This window comes from Carcharhinus amblyrhynchos, chromosome 4, assembly GCF_965287045.1.
Source record: "Carcharhinus amblyrhynchos chromosome 4, sCarAmb.v2.hapA, whole genome shotgun sequence".
NCBI lineage: Eukaryota > Metazoa > Chordata > Chondrichthyes > Carcharhiniformes > Carcharhinidae > Carcharhinus > Carcharhinus amblyrhynchos.
The window spans coordinates 74,930,484-74,958,287 of NC_137327.1; the positions used below are offsets into that span (position 1 = coordinate 74,930,484).

Here is a 27,804-nt window from a genome sequence, read left to right on the forward strand (position 1 = left end):
TCATGTTATACAATTGATGGTAGTTGATATCAGCACTAAACAATTACCAAATGTTACATGTGCATATGCAACTTTAACTTTTGCAAGTTTACCTTTTTCTGCAATGGAGTTTGTAAAATAGACAGTGATTCTGCAATGCAATCCACAATTTCTTCAGCAGCCTCTGCATTATTCAAACAGAAGACCATAGCATCACCTATATCATTTCGATGTGGTGCCAAGCCTCTCAAGATATTCTCCAATTTGTCTCTTTGCCTGTAAATTTTACAGTGAGTTAGTCACATATTGAACTTGTATATTAACACATCCACATCCCAAACTGAAATTTTAACAAATGCAAACAATCCTCAGAATTGTTCTCTTTCCAAATAATTTCCTTTAATGCAGTCTTTGCATCAACTAAATCCCGGGTTCTCTGTCACAAAATCTACAATGAAAATGCTTAGCCTGCTGTTCTATTAGCAAAAGGGAAAGGGATTTAAATGATCAAAAACTGGAACAATGATGTAAAAGCAGAAATGAACAGGGTATTTTACATTTCAGGAAATGATAGTCAATTTGTATTAATGACAACTTTACTGTTTCAAGTAGGACTTAACCCCAGGATTATCACTATGGGGTGCTAAAATTTTTGATATCTATTAAATGTTAAAGATGCACCCGATAATTCTTGTGCTCAGTGGAACTGAACTCAAAACTCTCTATAAATTGACATGAGCTTAAAATATATTTCACTGAAAAATTAACACCTGAATAATTCAAGCTATTATCAATATACAAATCTGCCAGCAACTTAAGGCGAGAATACAATACCCTTGAATTGCAAATTCCTGCCACAAGTTCCTGGCTCAATTGCATCACTATTAACATCATGAAAATGATATCTCACATACATCTGCTCTGTGAAAGTTGCTGTATATCCACATTAATTATCCATTAAATTCACCACAGAAAGCACAGTTTAGTAATTATCAGCATATGTACCCTTTTACAGGTGCAATGATTGCAAATGACTGCCAATAACCACTCATAGCCTGAAAATAAACAATTTTAAATTGGAGTGTTTAATTCCTTCAAGTTATGAATGATTGAGAAATTTTAAAAATGTTACTTAATTTAAAAGAAATTCTTACTTTTACTTTGACCCTTCTTCTTGCTTAATACAATCTTTATTTTCCTCTCTAATTTGTGTCTGAGTTGATATTGAATTCACCCATCTATTCTGTCTAGTAAACACAAACAAGTAGCCCAAACACACAAGCTTGTCAAAGAGTTTTACAAAAATAACATGTAATCTAAACTTAGACATTAAATAGGGCACATTTCTGATGTGCCAATGAGGTGTACACAAGACTTTTTAAAAATGTTAGATTTTTTTTACTTGTCACTATGGTGATTAAAAAAAGTTTGAATCTAGATGACACAGCCTATTATGCGAACATAGGAGCAGTAGGCACACAGCCCCTCGAGTCTGCTCCACCATTCAATTACATCATTTCCTTAAATGAAGAGGTTAATACTGTACACAACACAGCAGACGTGGTCTCATTAATGCCCTGTGCAGTTGAAGCATAACCTCCCTACTTTTGTAATCAATTCCCTTCACAATAACTAACATTCTATTTGCTTTCCTAATTACTTGCTGTTCCTGTATACTAGCCTTTTGTGATCCATGTACTAGGACACTCAGATCCTCATTAACAAGCCTTTTTTCATGTTTGCCAGATTTTTACCTACTCATTTAACCTTTGTAGCTCCCTTTGTTCTCTTCACAATTTACTTTCCTACCTATCAGCAAATTTAGCAACCAAACCTCCAATCCCTTCATCTAAGTCATTCACATAAATTATAAAAAGTTGAGACCAGAACACAGATCACTGTGGCACACAACTCACCACATTCTGCCAACTGTTTCCTATTAGCTGGCCAATCTTCAATCCATGCCAATGTCACCCCTACATCATGAGCTTTCATTTTCCATAGTAACCTTTCATGTTGCACCTTATTGCATGCCTTCTGTATATCCATCAGCTCCCTTTAACCACAACACGACTCCTTCAAACAACTCCAATAAATTGCTTAAACATGATTTTTCTTTTACAAAGCTATGTTGATGCTGCCTAATTATCTCACATTTTTCCCAAGAGCCCTGACATAATATCTTTAATAATGGCTTTTAACATTTTCCTTATGACAAATGCTAGGCTAATTGGCCTACAGTTTCCTGCTTTCTGTCTCCTTCCCTTATAATACCTGAATAGTTCAAAAGAATACTAGGATAATCTAAAACAACTATGCTAAATTCCAGTATCCCTTAGAGGCACATTCTCACAAAAGCCTAGAAAGTCAATATTTTAATAGTAAGTGAATCACCCTTTCACTGTGAGACTAACAAAAAATATCTGCCCGAAAACGTGCTACTAGAGCCAAATATTCTCTAACATGCTTATTCCTTTAAATGAAGGAATGTGCTGAAATTTTGCTTGTCATAACTGCATTATTCTAACTGCACTATTGAATATAGTTGTGTATTCCCACAATGACCATTTATTAAGTGTAAAGGTATGGAATAATTACAGAAGAATGACAGGTTCAATCACAATTTGGACAGTGCCAAAGGTGCTAGAGTGGGTCTCAGCACACTGTTATTAGGAAGGAGAAAATGAACCAGCGGTTCCATTCCCAGTTACTATCTACTGACACCAATTGGAAGCAAATGAGGGGGGAAATGGACCAAAAGCAGGAGCTGGCTCAATTCTGATAATCTCCATGGCCAAGCAGCCAGTTAATGTAACTGTGCAGGTTCACACATCAAAAATAGTGTTGGTACAAAGTATTGCCAGTCAACTGACACCTTTGCGACTGAACCCCAGTATGAAGTCAAGAGCCTGGAGGTGCAATAAGATAATTATCCCCAGAATGCACTCAGTACTGAGCTAAATTCAATGACTTGAAGTTAACACCAAGTTTCCATGCAAACTCTTTAGCATATGCCCAAACACAAAAATCACCACGAATCTCTCTCTTCAGGTACCATGTCCCAAAGTGGCTTTGACAACCATGAACTTCCATGTTAATCATACTCTAGAGATTTGGACCATCTTCGTTAGTGGTACATTAATCCAATTTTTCAGGCTCTTTAAAAAGGTCTTTTTCTACCTCGATCTCTTTCACCAGTGATCTTTCATATCAGCAGCAGACTTTTTAATTATGATTTTTTTGTGAGCTCAAGAAATTCCTACCATCTCTTCTTGATCAGCGGAGTTCATTTGGTCTCAGATTTTACTGATACCCTTCACTGGTGGTGTTACTTGTTCAAGATATCTTCATTATTTGCCTCAAAAATCACAACTCTAGAGCCTCAATTCTTCTCTGCATTGTTTCACCGATCGTCCAACACTCACTTCCCTATGTCAAAATTGATGCAATGTGGCATTCCAACTTTGCTTTGTGGCTAATTTGGCATTTAGCAGTTAATTTTTTGAAAGTGAACGTTTGTCCATTCCAGTATTTGCACTCATTTCCTGGTTGTACTTTCTGTTCAATGTTAACATACTTCCCAGGTAACAAAATATGTCCTACGCATTTGATATTTTCATTAAGGGTGATCTTGCTCAAGATTCGGGTCCACAACTATTGTGTAATGAAGCAGTGTTAATTAGTATTGTCACAGAAAAGATTTTTAGGGAAATAGTGATTATATCACTGAATTCCATCTAAAGTTTGAAAGTGACATACTCCAGTCCAGACACGAATTTTAAAACTTAAACAAAGTCAATTACGTAGGTAAGAGGAGAGAACAGTCCAAGCTTAATTGGGTAAATTAACTACAGATATGGAAGTAAATGAACTATGGAAAACATTGAAAGAAACTATTCTAAAATGTTCAACAAAAATACATTCCATTGGGAAACCAAAACTCAACAAGGAAAACCAAACCATGGCTCGTTCAGGAACTTATGCATAGCAATAGATTAAAAGAGATTACAATGTTACAAAAACAATAGCAAGTCTGAGGGTTGGGAGTGCTTTAGAAGCCAGCAAACGGCCACCAAAAAGTTGATTAAAAAGGAAAAAATAGAGTAAATGAGACAGAAACATAAAAATAGTTTGTAAGAGCATTTCCAAATATTTTAAAAAGGAAGACAGTAGCTAAACATTGGCCCCTTAGAAGTAAAGGCAGGGGAAATTATGGGGAATGAGGAAATGACAGATGCATTGTAGAAATATTTTGTGTCTGTCCTCACAGAAGACACGAGTTGCGTACCACAAGTAGAGGCTAAAGAAAGTGAGGAAATTAATATCAAACTTGAGACTAAATTCTTACAAATTCCTGGGACCTGATTGATTACATCTTAGGGTTCTAAAATAGCTAACTGCAAAGATAGTGGATGCAATAGCTGTGATTTTCCAAAACTCTATAGATCCAGAAACAGTACCATCAGATTGGAAGTTGGCAAACGTTACATCGCTTTTCAAGAGAGAAGGCGGGGAACTACAGGCCAGTTTGCTAAGCAGCTGTTGGGAAAATGATGGAATCTATTGAGGTAGTCTTAACAATACACTTAGAAAAGCATTGCATGATTAAAATAAGTTAACATGGTTTTACTAAAGGGAATCCTGTTAGACAAATCTTGGATTTTTTTTTGGGGATGTATCTAATAGGGCAAATGAAGGGGAATCCATATAGTAAATTCGGATTTCTAAAAGGCATTCGGTAATGTGCCACACAAAGCAAGATCTTGAGTTGGGAGTAATATATTAACATGAGTAGAGGATTGGTTAACGGATAGAACACAGTAATTACCCCAGTCCAACTTCGGCATCTCCACATCATAATGGATAGAAAGCAGACAGTAGGTGTCAATGGGGCTTTTTTCAAGTTGACAGGCAGTGAATAGTATAACGCCACAAGGAACTGTGCAGGTCGGGGCAGGGGGGCTAAGCTATTTACAATCTATTATATTAGTGTCTTAGATGGAGAGACAGAGAGTAATGTCTTTAAGCTTACCGATAATATCAAGTTATATGTAAAGGTTAAGCTGTGGGAAAAACAGAGGCTAAAGAGATACAGCCAGGTTAAGTGAGTAGGCACCAAGTTGGCAAATACAGGGAAGTTTGAAATTATTCACTTTGCTTGTAAGGAACTGAAACCTGTAAATATTGATGTTTAAAGATTATTGGATGTGCTCATACAAGGAACACAGAAGGTCAGCATACAGATGTAGCAAGCAATCAGTAAGGTGAATGGCATGTTGTTCTTTATTGCAAGGGGACTGGAATACAACAAAGTTTTGCTACAATTCTACATGGTTTCAGAGACCAGATCGAGAATATTATGTATGTTTCTTTTCCCGACATTTAAGTAAGGATATACATGCATTGGAAACAGTAGAGAAAGTACACTAAATTGGTGCCTGATGAATGGGTTGTCCTATGATGAGAAACTGAGTAAACTGGGCTTACATTAGTACATAGAATATTACAGCGCAGTACAGGCACTTCAGCCCTTGATGTTGCACTGATCTGTGAAACCAATCTAATGCCCATCTAAGCTACACTATTCCAATATCATCCATATGTTTATCCAATGAACATTTAAATGCCCTTAACATTGGTTCCTACTCTCTGCTTTCTATCCATTATGATGTGGAGATGCCAACGTTGGGCTGGGGTAATTACTGTGTTCTATCCGTTAACCAATCCTCTATTCATGTTAATATATTACTCCCAACTCAAGATCTTGCTTTGTGTGGCACATTACCGAATGCCTTTTAGAAATCCAAATTTACTATATGGATTCCCCTTCATTTGCCTTATTAGATACATCCTCAAAAAAAATCCAAGATTTGTCTAACAGGATTCCCTTTAGTAAAACCATGTTAACTTATTTTAATCATGCAATGCTTTTCTAAGTGTATTGTTAAGACTACCTTAATAGATGCCATGATTTTCCCAACAGCTGCTAAGCAAACTGGCGGGACATTCCACGCCCTTACTACTCTCTGAGTAAAGAACCTACGTCTGACACCTGTCCTATATCTATCACTCCTCAATTTAAAGCTATCTCTGGAGTTCAGAAGAATCCAAAGTGATCACATTGAGATCTATAAAATTTTAAAAAGCCTCAACAGGGCAGACACAGAGATTGCTTCCACCAGTCGGGGAATCAAAATCATAGGGATACAGTCTCAGGATAAGGGGTTGGTCATGAGATGAGGAGAAATTACCTACGCAAAAAGCTGTGAATCTTTGGGATTCTCTGCCCAGCAAGATTTTGGATGCTCCATTGCTGAACGCATTTAAGGCTGAGATGGACAAATACCTTGGTCTTTCGGGGAATCAAGGGATATCAGAAATGGGCAGGAAAGTGAACGTGACGTTCAATATCAGGCCCGATCATATTAACCATAGAATCCCTACAGTGTAGAAGGAGGGCATTCAGCTCATCGAGGATGCACTTATTTTCCAATCATCTTACCCAGATCCATACCACTCCTGGCCCTAACTCCGTAACCTCGCACATTTACCATGGCTAATCTACCTAACCTGGACATCTCTGAATGGCACTATTGAATGATGAAGCAAGCTCAATGGGCTACATGATCTATTCCTGTTCTCGTGCAATGTGTTCCTTCCCAGTTCAATCATCAGAAACGTGCAATTCTGATCTGGGGTATGAACCCTGTTTTGTAGCAGGGACTGGTCTGAATGAATAAAAAACTACTGAGCTAGAATAAAGCATTACAAACAAGTGAGCATTATGTGGTTACAATCAAGTCCAACTCATTTGTATTTAAAATTTTTGATTTTTTTTAATGCTATTTCATTAATATGATGCTTGTGCTAAAGGCACTTACACACTAGTTATTCTGAAGGAAGTTCTTTAGAGATTCCTGCAGGCAGTTCTATAATAGTTATTTAGACTATGAAAGCAGTTATGTATTCTTAACAATGATAGCCAAGTTCTGAATGCATGAGGACGGCCTCAACAGGGATCTTGTCACACTATCTGCAACCCCCACGACTTGCCAGGCCTTGCAAAATCTCACTAACTATCCTGGCTTGAGACAATTCACACCTCTAGCCTGTGCTTAACCCTCTCTCATAAGAACATAAGAAATAGGAGCAGGGGTAGGCCATCTAGCCCTTTGAGCCTGCCCTGCCATTCAATAAGATCATGGCTGATCTGAAGTGGATCAGTTCCACTTTCTCCCCATAACCCTTAATTCCCTTGTCTATCAGAAACCTATCTACCCGTGACTTAAATATATTTAGCGAGGTAGCTTCCACCACTTCAACGGGCAGAGAATTCCAGAGATTCACCATTCTTTGAGTGAAGAAGTTCCTCCTCAACTCCGATCTAAACTGCCATCCCCCCCCCCCGGCCTTATCTTAAGGCTGTGTCCTCTAGTCCTGCTATCCTTTCTGAGCGGGAAGAATCTCTCTACCTCTACCCTATCCATCCCCTTCATTATCTTATATGTCTCTATAAGATCCCCCCTCATCCTTCTAAACTCCAATGAGTACAGACCCAGTCTATTTAGTCTCTCTTCATAGGCCAACCCCCTCATCTCCAGTATCAGCCTAGTGAACCTCCTCTGCACTCCCTCTAAGGCCAATATATCCTTCCACAAGTGCGGCAACCAAAACTGCACACAGTACTCCAGCTGCGGCCTCACCAGTACCCTGCACAGTTGCAGGAAGACCTCCCTACTTTTATATTCTATCCCCCTCACGATAAAGGCCAACATTCCGTTCGCCTTCTTGATTACCTGCTGCACCTGCAGACTGGGTTTTTGCGACTCTTACACAAGGACCCCCAGGTCCCTCTGCACCATAGCATATTGCAGCTTTTTGCCGTTTAAGTAATAATCCCTCCTACTATTATTTCTGCCAAAGTGGATAACCTCACATTTGCTAACATTATACTCTATCTGCCAGGCCCTCACCCACTCGCTCAGCCTATCCAGATCTCTCTGCAGACTTTCCACACCCTCCACGCAATTTGCTTTCCCACTCATCTTCGTGTCATCAGCAAATTTCGTCACCCTAAACTCAGCCCCCTCCTCCAGATCATCTATGTCAATGGTAAACAGTTGAGGCCCCAGCACCGATCCCTGCGGCATTCCACTAGTCACCAACGGCCAACCAGAATAGCACCCATTGATACCAACTCTTTGCTTCCTATTAGACAGTCAATCCTCCATCCATGCTAACACCTTACCCGCAACTCCGTGCACTTTGTGAGGCACCTTATCAAACGCCTTTTGGAAATCTAAATACACCACATCCACCGGTTCCCCTCTGTCTACCGCATATCATATCCTCATAGAAATCCAATACATTCGTCAAACACGACTTCCCCTTAACGAATCCGTGCTGCGTTTGCTCGATCAAACCATTGTTTTCTAGGTGCCTCGCTATTTCTTCTTTGATGACGGATTCTAGCATTCTTCAAACTACATACGTTAAACGAACCGGCCTATAATTCCCTGCCTTTTGTCTACTACCTTTTTTAAACAGCGGCGTAACATTTGCCACTTTCCAATTTTCTGGCACTTCCCCGGAGTCCAGCGAATTTTGATAAATAATTATCAAATTATTTTTTGATATCAAATTTGAAATCAAATTGTCAAATTATTTTCCACTCACATTGTCTGCACTTGTAAAAACTTGACTACCTGTTAAGACTCACACTCCAACCATTATCATATAATTATGAGTGTGTATCTATATATGCCCTGTTTGTGAAACAAATCCTGCACTCAACTGAAGGAGTAGTGCTCCGAAAGCTCATGCTACCAAATAAACCTGTTGGACTTTAACCTGGTTACTTACTGTGCCTACCCCAGTCCAACGCCGGCAACTCCACATCTTAGAAATTCCTGCAAGCAGTTCTGTAATAGTTAAGATTCTGAAAAGAGTTGTATACTAGTTACTTAGAGATTCCTGCGGGCACTAAGTCAGATATTCACCACCTTATACAGACAGTAGCACTCACTCATCCTTCAGTTGCCCTTTTTTCACTGGTTCCTCTTGTTCAACAGGTACTTCTATTTCTCCATCCTCTGGCATGCCATGCAAATAGGGATTCATAGGTGGCGGATGCCACACTGAACCACATTTAAATATTCGGAAATCCTCTGTGCGCCATTTAGTTGGAGAGTCACCCTATGTACGGAGAAACAGCACAAGCAATTTGGATTTGAAAAGCCTATCTTGATTTAGATTTCTCAATGAAGTAACTGGGGAGTATTTTTCGAGCAAATTAATTTATTTCCACTGTTGACTGGTTTCTACTTAAATATAGCAATAGAAAATTATGAACAATAAGTAGCATAAAAGCAGCAAGAATGTATAATTTTTGCTAAATGGTGCATCTTCAGCTGAAGGTTAAGACAGACAAATAAAGTTAACTTATCAACAAGCACAACAATACCAAAATAATTAAATGGAACAAATTAACTGAAATATTTGTAACTTTGAATTTACCTGCAGAATAGAAAACAGCTTCCATCTATAGTATATATGCGCTGGGTTCTTGTTCTCAAATAGGAATCTGGCAAAGGAGTTCATGAGAAGAATCATCACAGCATTTTATTAACATTAATTTAAAAAGTTGATCAAAACAATCAATATATTAATTTTTACCTAAACTGGGGATTATTAATTTCTCGATTCATAATTAAAGCTTCAAAAACTGGTCCCTCACGCACCACAAATTCGATCATTCGATGAATGAGACACAACAGGTTCCTAACAGAACAGAAGAAAATTAAACATTGTTCAAAAATGCCCAATTAAACATATCTTAAATAGTAAGAAATTACAGAAATGCTTTCAAAAGTGAAAGCCATTACAACATTTGAATCAACAGAAATAAGACAATACAAGTTGATGCTGTCCCCTTTCTCAGTGAATCCACAATCTCAAAGCAATTGGTGCAGTGTTTCAAGATATATAAAGCAGATCTCCAATCCAACAGAAAACTTGCACAACTACAACCACCTACATTTTTACTGCATTACTTACTACTATCAGCTACTACAGGCAATATTTTTGCAATTGCATTTAAAGGTTCAAACATAAAAAATATATTGTGTGAATTTGTAATCTTTAGTGTAAAGGATGTTGGTACTGGCGAATGGAACACCTTTCCATTTTAGGAACCCAAAGTAAGCATCAAAATCAGGTAAGAAAAAAAAAGTTAGATGTGGAGTAAAGCTCTCGCTACTCTGCTCCAACGAGGAGTGCAAAAGAGCACCCCTATTAGACCAATATGATTTTTTCCATTTCCCATCTCTCAATTCTTGAGTAAGGTTGCCAGTTTTCTTTCCAACCCCAGGCTCACTGAGAAACAGATTGATACTGCCCAAACATACTTCAATTTCATCTTGCCTATGACTAGCAAACATACGACACTGGGCCAAATATAAATTCAGGTCTCGTTCTAACCCACTGCACCATCCAAATCACCCCTCCTGATGAGTAAAAGCTAATTATTTTTCTAGCATACTAGTACATTATCAAGATTTTGGATGGTACATTTTCCTACAGTTGTACTCATTTTTGCTTTGTAGCAAAGCTGAAGAAACCCAGAATAGTACTACATACAAAAATTCAGGAATAATGACAAATATCAATATCAAATTAGAATTCATAGTGAAATATATAACCGTTTAAAGCCACAATATACATTGACACTAAATTAGTTTGCAGGAATTTCATTACAGAATAAGTGAAATGCAATATTTGAAAATGTTAATATAATTGTGCATTAGAAGCCTCAAATCCTTTCTGATACTTCCTGCTAAATGCACCAACTTCGATAAGCACCAATTTGTTTTACAATAGTTACAAGTCGTAAGACACATGACATGCTTTGAGAAACATACAGGCAATGGATGAATGCTCTGAAATTGAAGTTCACTAACTTTGATTTCATTTTAATTCTAGCACACGCAGTTATGACAAAATATTCTATTAGTGTACTAGATGTTCTTGGTGTTTTATGAATGTGTATTGTGGCTTTAAAACACAACCTAATATCCACAAGCTTTTTTACAATTTGTTACAACAAAATAACAATACCTGAAAATAACAAAAAGTTATAATCTGGGTTCACATCCATTACAGCTGGTATACGTAAGTATAGAAGCTATTTGTAGTGTAAGTATTACCTGAAAGTACCAAGTGTCCATAATTCATGTGGCCGAGTTGATTACTAACAGCAAAAACTACCAAAGAGTGAAGAGCTAACAGGCTCAAACCGTAGTTGCGCATCCTTGTTATCCCACGAAGCCTTGGACATTCGCACGGAACAGTGAAAACCAGCATCAGGCTCCACTCAGTTCAGCGTCCTGAGGCATCAGCAAGTCGCCACTTCAGTCCCCTGTTCCTCTGGTCCGTTCATTGTGTTGTGACTAAGGCACACTCTATCCACGAATCTATTTATTTGGGTTTTTTAAAGCTATTACGTACCAAGAGTCCCCATTCCTCTGAGCAAGACATCACAGCATAAGCTCAACCAAGTTCATTACTAAGCAACAGCGAAGTACAAGTCAACACTTCAACTACATTTTAGTAACAAAGCACAAAAAAACTCTGCCAAAATTAGTTTACAAAATCCTCCACAAACGTCTATCCATAGTTGATTAAGAATTATGTCAATGTAGACGTAACACTTAACTCCAGAAAATTGATAGTTTATTTTAAGCCACTTCTAGGACTAAATGTTGATAACTAGTTTCAGATCATAAATTAATGGAATATTTCTAGAACTATATGGTTGCTCGCAGAAATGGGGTCCATCCTTTCAGGCACGTAAGCACATGTGGAAAAAAATCCTTTGGTCTACTAAAAGTCTTGTCGCAAATAGGCTGCTTAGTCGTAGTAGCAGTAGTAGTAAGAATGAACTGAAAGTGTACCTTTCTGTTGGGATAACCACTTTGACTACGGCTTCGGACAGAGTCTGCACATGAAGTCACATCAAATAGTAAAAATATAAAGAATGTGAGTATTTGCTGGTGAAACACTGCAGGACATACAGCATCAAGAACAAAACAAAAGCAACAGTTGGTATTTTAATGCTATGCCTAGCTGGTGTTTAATTAGAAAATAAAAAAAACCCTACAAAAACAAACGTTAAGCACAAAATACTTGAAAGCAGCTTACTCACCAGGGCATTTGGTCTAACACAAAATATAGGCATCTGGATTTTAATATATGTTTGCTCTTCCTTGATTATTCTGTAAGCTTCACTACTCTAATGGGTACTACTGGGTTCAGTCAGTAGTTGCTGGGTCTTGGTACAGAAATGCTCTAAAGTATCACTCGATAATTGTATGGAGAATATCACAAAATGCAAAATATAATAATGTTGATGTTGTGAGAACCAGAATGTCAAATCTCAAAAAAATCTTAATTTAAGCACAAGTTCAGCTTTAACTTGGATTAAAGCAACAGTATGTTGTAGAGGTTATCATTAACAGTATCCCGCAATACTAAGGTTACCTTGTTATTTTACAACATCTCAAGACTTTGGAGGTGGGTAATAACATGTCTGCACTCCAGAGCAAAGCAAAAAAATTTTTAAAAATTAAGTCCACTGCAACAATAGTATGAGATCATGACTACCTACTACTGGGACACAATGAGCTGAAAACACTCAGTTCTGGAAGTTCTGTACATGATACATTTGGCTGAATCTGTTACTGAATTAATAGTGCCACAGACAGCCAAGGTTTGCATCAATCAAAAAAGGACGGAATTGAGAAAAAGCTGTGCCCCTTCCATATGGGAATAAATTTTTATTTACTAATTGTAAACAAATATTTACACATATTACAAATAATGTGTGTAAATATTACTAATAATATTTACATATTACAAATAATACACATACTTATTGTGCAAGTGTTCATCAGTAAAACTACAGGCTTCAATTTTGACAGTAAGAAAATTTGAAGTTTTTAGAAAGTGGTTTAAATATTTAGTTAGCACCAAAGGTGGTTATGAATAGTTTATGATTATTAAGATTTCAAACTGTTGACTGATACCTTACTGAGAAACTAACAGTCCAAAGATGTGTGGATTAGGTTGATTGGCCATGCTAAAATTGCCCTTAACATCCTGAGATACATAGGTTAGAGGGATTAGTTGGTAAGTGTGTGAAGGTAGGGCTTGGGTAGGATTGTGGTCAGTGCAGACTTGATGGGCCGAATGGCCTCTTCCTGTACTGTAGGCTTTCGATGATTTGTATGATTTCTAATGTTATTATGGACTAAAATACTGCAGCGCATGCCTGAAATGTTTAATTCCTACATTTTATATATCAAAGTTTTTTTTTTCTAACCACGTCTTCGAATTCTGCTTAAACTGGCTACTAAATGACGGGTTCAAAAGACCATGAAGATAGACAGTTCCATGCATTTCAGTGTGCATTAGAAAAAATTATAAAAACTAAATTAATTCTTAGCCAGTTTATCATTCCATTCTAGAGGCGTCAAATTTTGGGTGGGATTAAGTTGTTAAAACCAAAGTCCCAAATACACTCCAGTAAAATAAAACCAGCTCCAGGCTTATTTCTCTATACTTTGACATCTCGGTGCCAAGATGTTACTTACAAGAACCTCAAAATGTATGCATTGCCTCACTACATATCTCCAAAAGAAATTAAAGAACAGGCAGTAAATGTCAACCTTCAAACAGTTAAACAAAGATTCACAACACTAAGCTTACAATATTTGTCTCTTCACATTTAATTTTTGATTCTGGCATGCACAGAAATCATTCACTTTTTTTACCTTCTCAAATTCCTCCTTGGATTTCGATGGTGGCAGTGGCATATCAGGGTTTCTCAGCCTTCCTCTAGGCTGTGCATTAAAAGGTAAACCAGATGGAGGAGGGGGAAGAGTCAATTCCATCATAGCTGGTGGAATGTATATGGGGTACGGAGGGGTGGGCACTGCCTTACCCCAACCCAACTTCATTTCATAACCCATTATAAATTTCCCTGTAAACATGATACCACATCAGATCTTTAGCACATCAGATAATTTAGTAGACCTTTTAAGTATAGCCAACAAATTAGTTTAAAACACATAACAGAAAAAGTACCATAAATGCTCAAAACACAAAATGAAAAAATATACATCCAAATAGTTTTTGCAATTTATTAGTTTTTATTTATTTTTTAAAACACCATAAGCATAAACACTAAGGCTAGAATCTTATAGCCTCATCTGCCCCAGAATCAGGGCAGATGAGGCTCGCAGAACAGAAATCTTCTTTGATCTCGGGCGGGATTTTACGATCTTGCCCGAACGAGGTCGTAAAATCCTGCCCTAAGTCTCCACCTCTAACTAAAGGCTCAGGAACTGCTGGAAAAATAATAGCAAGTTTATGATGTCTCCATTATTAGAATCATAAAAGAATCATACAATCCTATCCTCATAACCCCACACATTTTCCATGGCTAATCCATCTAATCTACACATCTTTAGACTGTGGGAGGAAACTGAAGCACCCAGAGGAAACCCACACAGACATGGGGAGAATGTGCAAACTCCACACTGTCACCCAAGGCCAGAATTGAATCCAGAACCCTCCATTGTGACGCAGCAGTACTAACCACTGTGCCACTCTAGTGGAAAAAGTTGAGTGAGTTGCAGCAAGAAAGTGTCATGAGTTTTGAATCACCTCAAACTAGTGGGTAATTTGCTACACTCCATCATTAGTCTTGCAAAATCAGGAACACATGGTCAACCTCCCCATGAGTGACAAGAAATTGTTGGACTTTCTGCCATAAATATGAGAGAATTGCAGATGACTGGGGTTTTTTTTTTGTGAGGGCCCAATTAATGACATGATTTATGGCCTTGAGGTGAAATTCAATCTTGGAGGCCCAAAAAGAATTGAGACCTTAAAGTCTCAACTTTGTAGGTAATAAATTGTTTCCGGATCTTTTTTGCCTTACTTATCCCTATTGTCTCTTCTTTTCCAGTCTTAATCCAATAGATTAAATTAGATGGATTGGCCATGTTAAATTGCCCCATAATGTCCCAAGATGTATAGGTTAAATGGATTAGCCATTGGATAGGGCCTGGGTAAGACACTCTGTCAGAGGGTTGGTGCAGACTCAATGGGCAAAATGGCCTCTTCTGCACCGTAGCGATTCTAAGAATCTTTCCTTCCACTGCTATTTTTATGCATCCAATTCACCCTATTTCCTCTGTTGTTCCTCATTCTTTTTGTTCCCCTCCACTAAATTGGTTAAGGAAATCAATCACTTGGCCCATTGGTCATGACAGCTGATGATCTGCCAGTGTCATCAATTCCCAATTGCAAAGACAAGACCAGAAAGATGAGGGAAAAAAATCCAACCCACACCATCAGCACAAGATACTGTGTTTCAGCAATTTCTAGGCCATAATATATTTACTGTAACTCATGAAATTTAAAAGAAGTTCTTTCTCTGAAGCTTGAAACTAAGCTAACACCAGCCAAACAGAAAAACCTTTGTTTGCATTTAAATTAAACTATGTTTCTGTCAACTACTGCACATCATAATACAGCCTTGAATTTAATGGCAGGTTTGCAAGACATGGCCAATATCACCCAGCATCAGTTAAGATGCATGAATATCACATCCTACAATCTAACCCAGTATAAAGGCATTTCTACTTTGCTGTACTTACCATTGAGGGATTTAAGGGCTTTATCTGCATGTTTTCTATTCATAAAGGCAACAAAACCACAGTTTCGGAGTCTAGCTCGCTCTTCTTCTGTTCTAGGCCACATGATTTTTACACTCGCCAAAGGGCCAAATTTGCCAAATTCCTTGCAAAGCATCTCTTCGTCCATCTAAAAGTACAGAAAAACCTGTTACTGATAAACTGTCTCATTAAAAATGTAAGATGCCTCAAATATCAAGAATGGTAAAATGTGACAAGTTAAAACAAAAACGTGAAGATACCTGTGGGTTTATGTTTCCAACATACAAGTTTGTAGTATGAGGATCCCCTGAATCATACGATCCTGGAGTATCATCAAGCACTAGGTACAATGTAAAAATAATGATTTCCCCATCAGAAATTTGTATTTTTGCAGTAATTAAATAAGTGTAATCTTAATTTAAGTACATTTCACATCTAATATCCTTCATGTTAACTAGGCATTACTTCAAATACATGGCACATGCTAAACAAGACAGCAAAAGCTTTTTGATGCTCAGAATTTAAACTGCACAAATCAGCAAAGGATCAAACCAATCACTCTGCCTTCCAATTCAATGTGCATCTCTAACTGTTTACTGCGACTCAAAATGGTGAAATGAATGCTCACAGACACGTCTGTTCATCTGCTGTTCCAGTTCGGCAGGCATGGGTTCAAATCTACTTGGTCTTAAATTTCCTTCTTTAATCTTTTTTTTATTTTTATGTCTCTCTTCACGCTCTTCCTGAATCCTATAGGAATATTAAAAAGACCATCCTAAATAATATATAATAAGCATTCAAATTCTATTCCTATAAGAAACCATTGCTATATCCATTTAAGAAACCATGATCTATAATATGCACTTCATAACACACTTACTGTTTGAGCTCCTCTTTGAATATTTCCAAATTACTCTTCTTTTTTTCATCTTTTACTTTTTTGACAGCCTATTTTTCATGAGGAGAGGAAAAAGGTTATTTACCCTATACAGAACTATGCCAAAACACACAAAACGATCCTGCAAAGTTTTTTTCTGCCAGAAGCACTTTAAATCCCCCCCACTCACCTCCACAGCCTGCTCACTGTCTCCCCCAAACCATTCCCAGATCTAGCCCCAGCCCCAAACCTCCCTCCCCGCCCACCACAATCTCCAGGACCCTCTCCACTGCAGTCCCAACCCTCTCCCTGCAGCCTTGAATCCTCTAGAAGGCTGACCCACCCCCCTCAATAGCTGGCCTCCCTCCTTCCCCGATCGATCCCAATGCAGAGTAACAGCAAGACCCCCCCCCACCCCCACCAATCATCCAACATCAGATCCCACTACTAGGCTCCACCCCAATAGCGCCCCCCCCCCCCCCCCCCCCCGGCACTGCCCCACTCCCAGTGGGCAGTGCGAAAGTGCCTCTTGGGGATTGGCATTTTGCTCCTTGGGCAGTGACAGGGGCACAGGCAGGCATTGCCAGGGTGCCCATGCTCAGAGGCACCACCCCTCCTGCCACCCGACCCCCGGGGGCTCCGATTGCCACCACTTCACTCCAGTGGGGTCAGACCACTGGTTCCCCAAAAGTGGGGAGCTAGTGTGATCCCCACTAGAGTGAAACACTCCAATGGCGAGGTGCAAGAAGCTAGCAGACCCAGAGACTTCAGTCCCGGGCCTGCTAACCTCATTTAAATTAGCTGGAATTATCTGGCGCGGAGCAGATGCCACCGGAAATCCGGCACTGGAAGACGCTATCGCAACAGGAACCCTTGCGCAAATCCCCACCACAAGATTCTCCCAGATGGAAGAATCACCCTCATAGTTATACATTGATGGAAGCTTAGCCTCTTGCTTAAAAATATGCAGCGTTTTCTCCATACTATTTTGGTCATTCGTTGTTCTCAAATAAGTTGGTTGAAAGTCTGATGAGAAGGAAATGCTTGCAACAGTTTTTTCCTTTCTACTTCTGTTTGAAAAAGGTGCAAAATCTTTTTGTTACTTTATAGGAAATGGTTAAAACTTCATGTAACTTCCCACCTTAATAATACTCCTCTACTCCAACTCCAAAATTTCCCATAAAACTTTATGCTGACGTCAACAATGGATCTCTCAGCAAATCAACCCATAAACAACATGAGAAATGGAACCTATGTTTGGCCTTGAATGCTGACTGAGAAGCATCAATGTTAAAAAAACATCAACATAAAGATATCAACCAAAAAACCATTAGAAGAATATGGCAATATTGATTTCTTACACAGGAACAGTTTAGAAACAAAAAAAAGGAAAAGGACGTTCAGCCCTCCAGCCTGCAATGCAATTCAATATGATCATGACTGATCTATTTCAATGAGGTGGAGATGCCAGCATTGGATTGGGGTAGGCACAGTAAGAAGTCTCACAACACCAGGATAAAGTCCAACAGGTTTATTTGGAATCATTCACTCTGAAAGCTCACTATTCCAAATAAATCTGTTGGACTTCTTTCTATTTCAATGCCATGCTCCCACCCTCTGCCCATACTCTTTGACACCTTTAAAGTCTAGAAATCTATTACCTTCTTGGCTTCCACAGCCTGTGGTTGAGAATTCCACAGGTTCACCACCCTTTGAGTGCAGACATGTCTCTTCATCTCACTCTTAAATGGCCTACCCCATATCATGAAATCATGATTTGTTCTAGAACCCACCAGCCAAAGGAAACAACATCCCTGCACCCAGCCTCATCAGAAAATTACATATTGCAATGTGACGCCCCTCTCCTTCTAAATTCTAGCAAGTACATTTTTAAAATTCATTTGTGGGACATGGGCATCGCTGGCTGGCCAGCATTTATTACCCACTCCCGGTTGCCCGGGGGAATTTGAGGCTCTGGAGTCACATGTAGGCCAGACCAGGTAAGGATGGTAGATTTCCTTCCCTGAAGGACATTAATGAATCAGATGGGTTTTTCTGACAATCGACAATGGTTTCACAGTCATCAGTAGATTCTTAATTCCAGAAATACTTGTACTGATTTCAAATTCCACCATCTGCCTTGGCGGGATTCAAACCTGGGCCCCCAGAACATTAGTCGAGTTTCTGAATTAACAGTGTAGCGATTAGTAGTCAAAAAATAATGCCATTAGCCCATTGCCTCCCTGATACTGGCCCAATCAGCCCAATCTCTCCATGTGCGACAATCTTGCCACCTCAGGAATCGGTCTAGTGAATCTGCGCTGCATTCCCTCCATGGCAACCATATATTTCTTAGACAAGGTGACCAAAACTGTACACAATATTCCAGGTGTGGTCTCAACAAAGCCCTCTACACTGCTGTAACACATCCTCAATTATAATGAAGGCCAACATACCATCTGCTCTTTTCACTGTTTGCTGCACCTGCATGCTTGCTTTCAATGACTGTGTACAAAGACACTCAGGTCCTTTCATGCATCAATATTTTTCAATCTACCGCCTATTCAGTTCTGTTCTATATGAATAATACTCTGCCATTGTGTTTTTCCAACTGAGGTGGATACCTTCACATTTATTCACGTTAAACTGCATCTGTAATGTATTTGCCTACTCACAACTTCTACAAAACAACTTGAATCATTTTATCATCCTGACCATTCACATTCTTACTAAACTTTGTGTTGTCAGGAAACTAAGAAATGTTACATTTAGTTCCCATATCCAAATCATTGATGTATATTGTGGCCAGCTGGGGTCCAAGTAACAATCCTTACAGGACCCCACTAGTCACCATCTGCCACACTGAAAAAGACCAATTAATCTCTACTGTTTCCTGACTGCTAACCAATTCTCAATCCATGCCAATGTATTATGCCCAATCACACACTAATCTTGTGAGAATTTATCAAAAGCTCTCTGAAAATTCATTTACCCTTATCTATTTTGCTAGTTATGTCCTCAAAAAATTCCAGTAGGTTTGTGGCTGCAATTGATGCTGTCCAGTAGAAAGGTTACCTATCCATGATGACCACTGTAGCCCTAGCCTTTTTTATTGTTAAAAAAGTAATTAAAAATTCCTTCAGAGGCTGCCTCCACCCTCCTCTCTCTCCAAACTGCATTAGCAGCACCCAGCTCTCCTTGTGGGGCTGCCAATTTGAGAGTTGGAGGACATCCAATAAGCTGTCCAGCTTCAGACATCTGCCTTCTAATTTTAATGGGACTCCAAGGTGAGGCCACTTAACTGGTTGTTTCCTCAAAGTCACCCTCTGGTCCTTCTGTTCAAATGCTGGAAAAATTGACATTATCATTTTCAATCACCCCAACCACCCCCATCCCTTACCCCGTAAAAAGTTAATTTCCTTGTCCGTGATCCCATCTGCTTTCCTGACCAATCTCTCAAGTTGAACTAGATTTCACAACCTCGTTATCTTTTTTGATGTATATCAAGCTTTTAAATATATCCTCTACACCACAAAGACCATTCAGTCTCCATAAATGGCCTGTCTCAGCCTGTATCTGTTTACCCTATTGAGACATTCATCCACATTTTTGTTATCTTCAGGCCTGACTATTCTTCCATAAACTTGGGCATGTCTAAACTTGGGGCTATAAACCAAGTTTCAGTCACCCACAGTCCTATGATCATTAACTTGCATTGGCCCCTATTTCACGTAAAATATGTTCAAAGCCCATAACAGACTCTCTGCACCCAATCTCTCCAACCTTCTCCAGCCCTACAATCCTCAGAGAACAATCTGTCTTGCCTACATTGGCCTATGTGCATCCACTGCTCCCTTCATCTCACTAATGGATGCTGCGCCTTCATCAAAATAACCTCCAACCTCTGGAATTCCCTCCCTATGATCCTCGGCCTTTCTTCTTAAAAGTCACCAATTTAATTAAGTTTTAGCCACTTCTCCAAACATATTTTCCTTCAGTCTGGTGAGTCAATCTTTGACTGATTATAGTTCTGTCAAGGACCATCATGTAATTGACAATAGCCCACTTCAAGAGGGTAAATATAAATCATTATATAGCCTTACGTACAGGTTTCTTCACTTCAGAAGGTGCAGGTGGTGTAGAAGGTGCTTCTTGCCGTGATGTTTTCATTTCACCAAATCTAGCTTTAGGTTTATATAGTTTAGTCTTTCTTTCGTCTCTTTCTTTCTCATCTGAAAAATTTGAAAAATGAACCCAAACAAAGAAGAATCACCAAAGAAATGTAATACTCAAAAGCAAAATATTGCTGATGCTGGAAATCTGACATAAAAAGAGAATGCTGGAAGTGCTCTGCAGGTCAGGCAGCATCTGTGGGGAGAGAAATAGAGTTAACATCTGATGAAAAGTCACTGATCTGAAATATTAACTCTTCCTCGCTCCACAAATGCATCCTGACTTTAGGTTTAATAACCAAATTCCTAGTGATGCTCAGGTCCAATGCTACAGTTATCTTGAAGATACCACTAAACCTGGGATGTGCCTTTAGACTGGAGCACCTGGACCAAGTCTTGGCACACAACTCCCTCATCTGGGAAAAATGGCTTGGAACATGCACACTTAAGAGTCTTGTTAAACTGACTGCCAACTTCTAGAAGAAAACTTTGCTAGAAGGCAGCCAAAAGCGTACAAGTTCTTCTATAACTTAAGAAATGTATAGGTGGTCTATTTCTGGCTGGAAATAATCAATTTCTCAATGAATTATTACTGAAATTAAGTCAGCTATTTACTGTGATATCACATGAAGAGATGTGCAAATATAAAATATTTTTATGACTGGCAAAACCAAAGCAAAAAGGCATTGTGGAATGAAAATAAATATAATTCTTATAAAGAAGTATAGTACATTACTTCAGTCACTAGAAACCATACCAATCAGTACATGTTTCTTTACTGTTGCTGAAATGCTCGTAACCAGACATAAGGTTCAGTTATCATGCTGAAATACAGATAAAACTCAATTTATTATTAAAGTTAAAAAGACAAAGGTAAATAGAATATATCAAGCATCTTCAAAGTCTTGACTATGCCAGAATTCTACCACCTCACCCGGCATGGAATCAGCACAGTGTCCGACAATGGAAATCTCCGGTGATCTCAGGCGGGAATTCCCGTCTCACCTGTACAATTCCACCCTGTGTCTCGCTCACTCTATAAATATTCATATATGTAGTTACACTTTTAAACAAAAGAACTACAATTACACTTTGGCACAACCAACATGAAGTACAATTTAAACAGTTACCTTTAGCTGCATTTACGATGCCACCTCTTACAAAGGTTTTAACATTGCCTGTACCACCCGAGTCAAAGGAGGCCAAAAACTCTTCATAGATTTCAGCTGCCTTTAGTTCCTCTTCCTGTTAAAAAAGGTTTACATTTTTGCAACTATTAATTATTTTCACCACTCAAAGTAAGAAATACATCAGTAAGGGAAACGGTTTTCTAACTGGAACTCATAATTAAAGCTACCCTGCTTAAATATTGCCCTAACTAATTTGTGGAACTGAAGATAATTACTGCTGAGAGATAAACAACCATTCCTTTGCATTGCTCCATAAAGTGATACGTTTGAAGCAAATGCATTTCAATGGCACTCAATTTCACTTCACAAATTCTGTTCTTTATGCAAATTTGAGTTTCTGCAACTTAGACCTGTTCCATAAAGTACTTTACTGGTGCTGAAGCTTTTCTTTCCATTTGAGGTTTCAGACAATATATTTCAATTGCTCTTTGAATTACAAGGGCGCACACCAAAGATTTCACTTGATCAAACTTGTTTTCCATTAAAAAATATTAAATATTGCTTCTACAGTTAAAACATCCAGAACTTTATCAAGCGCAACACCTTTGGCAGATTATGAAAATAATACTTTGAAAACTATCAAAAGCAAGCTTTTGTGTGATGTCATCATTTACATGAATCATACTTTAGCTCATATTTGCATTCCTCAATATTAAATTTAATCTATGCCCCTTATTTCCATAACCTATAAATTTGAACTTGACAATTTTTCTAAAAACTAAAATACACATCATTAGTTATTGTAATATTAATTCAAAAAGCAACCTTGTATGCACATAGCTACTAGATGTTCTAGCACATTAGATTCAAATGCACCATAATTCCCATTAGACAGACAGAATACACAAACATTATAAAATGGAAACAAAAACACAAACCTTCTTTCGCAGTTCCTCTTGCCCTTTTTTGCTTAAGGTCCTTTTTGAAGCAAAGCTCTTCAGTTTGTTTTCTGCCATTTTCTGCTGATGAATGAAAGCACAATTTAACCAGGTTCACACCTGGTTTAACTCCAGGCTAGCAAAAAGCTAAACCTGGTAGATCATCAGGTGCTCCAATTCAATTTCTGCTGAGGTCATACTTAGACACAGCTAAAACAGAGGCTGCAAAATAGCACTATTATTATACCCAAACTATTACAGTTGCCCTCACTATTAGGGCATCAAGCTTGCAGGGAAGAGGGTTGTAGAAGAGGCTGAAAGATGGCAAAATAAAAACTTCCAGTGCAACTTTTTAACCATATTAAAATCAACAAAATTCAGATTAATGTTTTTTGAATGTGCAAGACCATATAATTGCAATTAAGGAAGTTCAGTCTGCAGTCCTGATAGGCAGCTCATGAATTATTCATTTTGTGAATAGTACAGGCATGATGAGCTGAATGGTCTCAAAAGTCTAGGTACACAGAATTTATAAGTAATATGTCATGTTAATCATTACTACTTGTTCCTCCACATTTATACTTGTACTTGGCACAAAAGCTGTGACCGTATAAACTTCAAGGCTGATCGCTGGCATGGCCATACTTTCTCTCAAAGACCAAAATGGATGCCTGTGGAATACAACTTACAAGAAAAAGGTTCCAAAGGAACAGATTTACAATTTATTTATTTAAATGTACTTTTATTGATTATTAAAAGAAAAACAAACAGATTAGTATACATTTTCAAATTTGTTTTCTGGTTAGTTAACAGGTAAACAAAAAACAATCTTCCCAAATTTGAGAAATAAATTCTAGTGCTTTCTTACTAAAATTCAGGACAGGAGACGTCTGTCAGACCTCTGGTCTCTGCTGATTGCCACTGAGAATGTGCAATCATAGAGGTCTATAAATGGCCAAAAGCACCCTCAACTGGCAAAGCAAGCTTGCTGGCGATTTAAGCCCCATCCTCTACAGAGGTCCAAATCGTCGGCAGATCAGATACTCAGATCCATCCAAAGTCAGAGATACTGCAATCTTCAGCCTTTCATTCCTAGCTAGCTAGGCTGCAATAATAGCAATGCAATAATACAGGTACACTGGTGGTCCTCTAAAGAATGAGGTAATCAAAGGCCAACCCAGACTGCATATCAAAGGATTGCTAACAAAAGGCCACGTTTGCAATTGTAACGCTAGGCATAATTACCAATAGCTTTTACAATTGCACCTGCATGGAAATGAGCAGGTCTTTGGAGACAACAAAAACAGATACTTTTAGATTAAAATGTAAACATACAGCATATAGGAGCTCTTGATCCATATCTTCACGAGGGCAATTAAGGATGAGCAATAAAAATGCTGAATTGCCAGTGATGAAAGAACAAAAAAAACACAATGGGGCGTTCCATAAAAATTCTGCTCTTGAACTGCACAAATAAGTTTGGCCAAAGATGATGCTTCTTTCATTTCAGCAATGTTCAAAGTAAAACCTTTGTTAATTTTCCTGAACATACCTGGGTTTTGGAGTCTGGTGAACTCCTCATATTTTAAGCTTAAAATAAGCTAACAATAAATTACAAAAATTAATTTGAAGAATCTTCAAATGCTTTGCATATCAAAATACAATGAGTTCCTTACCTTGGCAGTGTTCTAAAGATAAGCAATTACTTCATCAGGGAGGACCCTCAAAATACACAATCTATTGAATAAAAGTAACAGAAGACCAAAATCAGTGCATTTGTCCACTTTTGTTGCTCAAACTTTTATGGGCACAAACCAATAAATTGCCATATTGACATCGGTTACATATTTTTTAAAATCAACAGTAGCAAGGTATGTTAAATTGTTGTCACTGTCTTTTAGATGTTGAATGAAGGCTCCGCATTGTTCAAGTGACTTGTTTGAGTTTGATCTAAGATCCTGTGGCACTGGTGAAGGACAAGTTTTCTTACCACAACCAATGGATTACCTCTGGCCTCAATCATTCATCCTTCTGTGCTGTAATGACAATTACTCTAGCTTACCATTTATGGGATTTTACTGTGCACAAATTAGCTGCCACGTTCACTAAGCAATATTGACTGCACTTCAAAAAGTACTTCTGTATTTTTTTCATGGAAATGTGGACATCGACAAGGCCAGCATTTGTTGTCCAACTCTAAATGCCCTTAAAAAGGTGCTGGGGAACTGCTGCACTGCATCTGCTACACCCTGTGCTGTTAGAGAGTTCCAGGACTTTGACCCAGTAGCAGTGAAGAAACCATGATACATTTCCAGGTTAGGATGATGTGCAGCTTAGAGAGGGATATGCAGGTAGTGGTATTCCCATGCATCTTCTGCCCTTGTCCTGCTAGATGGGAAGGGGTTACAGGTTGGGAAGGGGTTACAGGTTGGGAAGGTGCTGTCAAAGAAGCCTTGGAGATATTCTGCCACTTCACTAAAAGTGGAGGGAATTAATGTTTAAGGTGTTGGATGGAGTGCCAGTCAAGCAAACTGCTTTATCCTGGATGGAGTTACTGACCACTGAATTCCCAGCCTCTCACCTGCTCTTTTGCCTCAGTACTTATATGTCTAGTCCAATTCAGCATCGGGTCAATGGTAACCCTTCAGGATGTTGATTATCAGGATTCTGCAACGACCATGCCATTGAAGTCAACGGGAGATGGTTAGATTTGCGTGGATGGGGGTGCTCACTGGATTGCACTTTTCTGGTGCAAATGTTATTTGCCACTTACCCAAGCCTGAATATTGTCCAGGTCTTGCCGCAAATGGACATGAATTGCTTCAGTATCTGAGAATTTGCAGATGGTAGTGAACATTTTCTGCAATCATCAGTAAACGTTTAACAATTTAAAATCACCAACAATTTACAACCTGAAGGAATGATACTCTGCAGCTCAAATTTTTCATTTTTTTGGGCCAGGGAGGTCACTGTCATGTCATTGAAAAGCTATTGCACTATAAAACTTCTGAACATAACTTTCTGCAGCAACTTTCACAAGCAATTGATGTGCAAATAGGAAATTCTTTAAAATAATGGTAAAGTTCAGAACAAAATGCTGTTTGTGTGAAGCAAACAGAATAAATCAATCAGGAGTTCCAGAGATTTGCAACTTACTGTAACTCTGCTTCCCCTGAATTTGCTGTACCATTTGCAATTAATAACATGTGCATTTATGCAGTTATTATTTTTCAGCAAATGTCACCCTGTCACTGTTAGTTTCTGGTTAACAATAGCTGGCGCTACCCAAGCAACAGTCTGAGTTTGTGCAGATTTGAAAGCCACTGCATATATTGCCTGATCTGTTGAACTTTTAGTACCACTTAACATTAGTAACTTACATCAATAGTTTGTCACTTTTTAAAATGAAGTGGAACTGCATTTTAAATAGGGACAATTAAGGGTTAATATAACTAGACAGACGCAAGATTACATGGTAACAGTGTGTGCTGAGAAATAGTTTGATGTTCCAAGCCTAATCCTGTAAATAGTTAGAAGAATAATTAGTGCAATTAAAGTTTACCAACAGCTTTACCTCCAGCTGTTTCTATCAATCCTAATCAAGGATGACATAAGCTAAAATTCACAACAATCATCAATGATTAGCTAGTGACAACAGTAAAGGCAACAGAAAAAGCACCGAGTAAACAGCCCAATTACTAAAAAAGCAGTAAGCAAAACAGCAACAGAACTCATGGAAAGACTAGAGAAAAGTAAAATAATGGAAGTACTCTTACCCTTACCAAAATATTTTTAACAGTTAAAAAGATCAAGCTAAATGGATTAAGCCAAGAAGTGACAGAATTGGTGTTGCAGGGTTACAAAACCATTTCAAAACTTCTTAAGGACACAATCAGCAATATAGATGACCTAAATGGTCAAGCAGGAAGATTCTTGGGAAAAATTACAGAATACAATGGGAATTACGTGAGCGCAGACATTATGCTCAATGCATATAAAACAAATTTCAAATTAGACACTGGAGCAAGAGTTTCAGTTCTTTCAGACTCAGAAGTAGCTAAAGCAAGACTATGTCTGGCCAATTACTATACAACTCCACGATCTAAGGAGATCAGGGCCTAAAGTTTACCACTGAGATGGGCCACAAGCCATTGGTTATAAGAACATAAGAAATAGGAGCAGGAGTAGGCCATCTAGCCCCTCGAGCCTGCCCCGCCATTCAATAAGATCATGGCTGATCTGTCGTGGCTCAGTTCCACATTCCTGCCCTCTCCCCATAACCCTTAATCCCCTTGCGTAACAAAAACCTATCAATCTACGTCTTAAAAATATTTAGCGAGGCAGCCTCCACCACTTCAACGGGCAGAGAATTCCAGAGGTTCACCACCCTTTGAGTGAAGAAGTTCCTCCTCAACTCCGTTCTAAACCGCCCCCCCTTTATCTTGAGGCTGTGCCCTCTAGTCCTACTGTCCTTTCTGAGCGGGAAGAGCCTCTCCACCTCTATCCTATCCATCCCATTCATCATCTTATATGTCTCAATGAGATCTCCCCTCATTCTTCTAAACTCTAACGAGTACAAGCCTAGTTTATCCAGCCTCTCCTCATAGCTCAACCCCCTCAACTCCGGTATCAACCTAGTAAACCTCCTCTGCACTCCCTCCAAGGCCAAAGTATCCTTGCGTAAGTGCGGCGACCAAAACTGCACACAGTACTCCAGCTGCGGCCTCACCAGTGCCCTTTACAGCTGCAGCAAGACCTCCCTACTTTTACATTCAATCCCCCTCGCTATGAAGGCCAGCATCCATCCCATTTGCCTTCCTGACCACATGCTGCAGCTGTAGGCTGGGTTTTTGCGACTCATGCACAAGGACCCCAAGGTCCCTCTGCACCGCCGCCTGCTGCAATTTTTTGCCATGTAAGTAAGTCCTTCCTAACATTATTCCTACCAAAGTGGACAACCTCACATTT

General features: G+C 38.8%; 1 protein-coding gene across 2 annotated transcripts in view; it reads right to left on the reverse strand.

Moving 5' to 3' along the window:
* The window catches only part of LOC145342122 (U2 snRNP-associated SURP motif-containing protein-like), a 68,459-nt gene that overhangs the window by 30,716 nt on the left and 9,939 nt on the right, over positions 1 to 27,804 (reverse strand). Inside the window, exons 2-15 of one of the 2 annotated variants that reach the window (XM_080187362.1) lie at positions 24,513 to 24,573; positions 22,837 to 22,917; positions 21,899 to 22,013; positions 20,704 to 20,828; positions 16,600 to 16,667; positions 16,348 to 16,469; positions 15,980 to 16,059; positions 15,702 to 15,867; positions 13,809 to 14,017; positions 11,931 to 11,974; positions 9,655 to 9,759; positions 9,496 to 9,562; positions 9,005 to 9,174; positions 93 to 255 (exon numbers count right to left, since the gene is read on the reverse strand). In XM_080187362.1, the coding sequence (XP_080043488.1) occupies positions 93 to 255; positions 9,005 to 9,174; positions 9,496 to 9,562; positions 9,655 to 9,759; positions 11,931 to 11,974; positions 13,809 to 14,017; positions 15,702 to 15,867; positions 15,980 to 16,059; positions 16,348 to 16,469; positions 16,600 to 16,667; positions 20,704 to 20,828; positions 21,899 to 22,013; positions 22,837 to 22,914 (1,512 nt within the window). In that variant the 5' untranslated portion in view covers positions 22,915 to 22,917; positions 24,513 to 24,573. Of the gene's footprint in view, positions 1 to 92; positions 256 to 9,004; positions 9,175 to 9,495; positions 9,563 to 9,654; positions 9,760 to 11,930; positions 11,975 to 13,808; positions 14,018 to 15,701; positions 15,868 to 15,979; positions 16,060 to 16,347; positions 16,470 to 16,599; positions 16,668 to 20,703; positions 20,829 to 21,898; positions 22,014 to 22,836; positions 22,921 to 24,512; positions 24,574 to 27,804 lie in introns of both variants that reach the window. The other variant, XM_080187361.1, reaches the window with a different exon arrangement.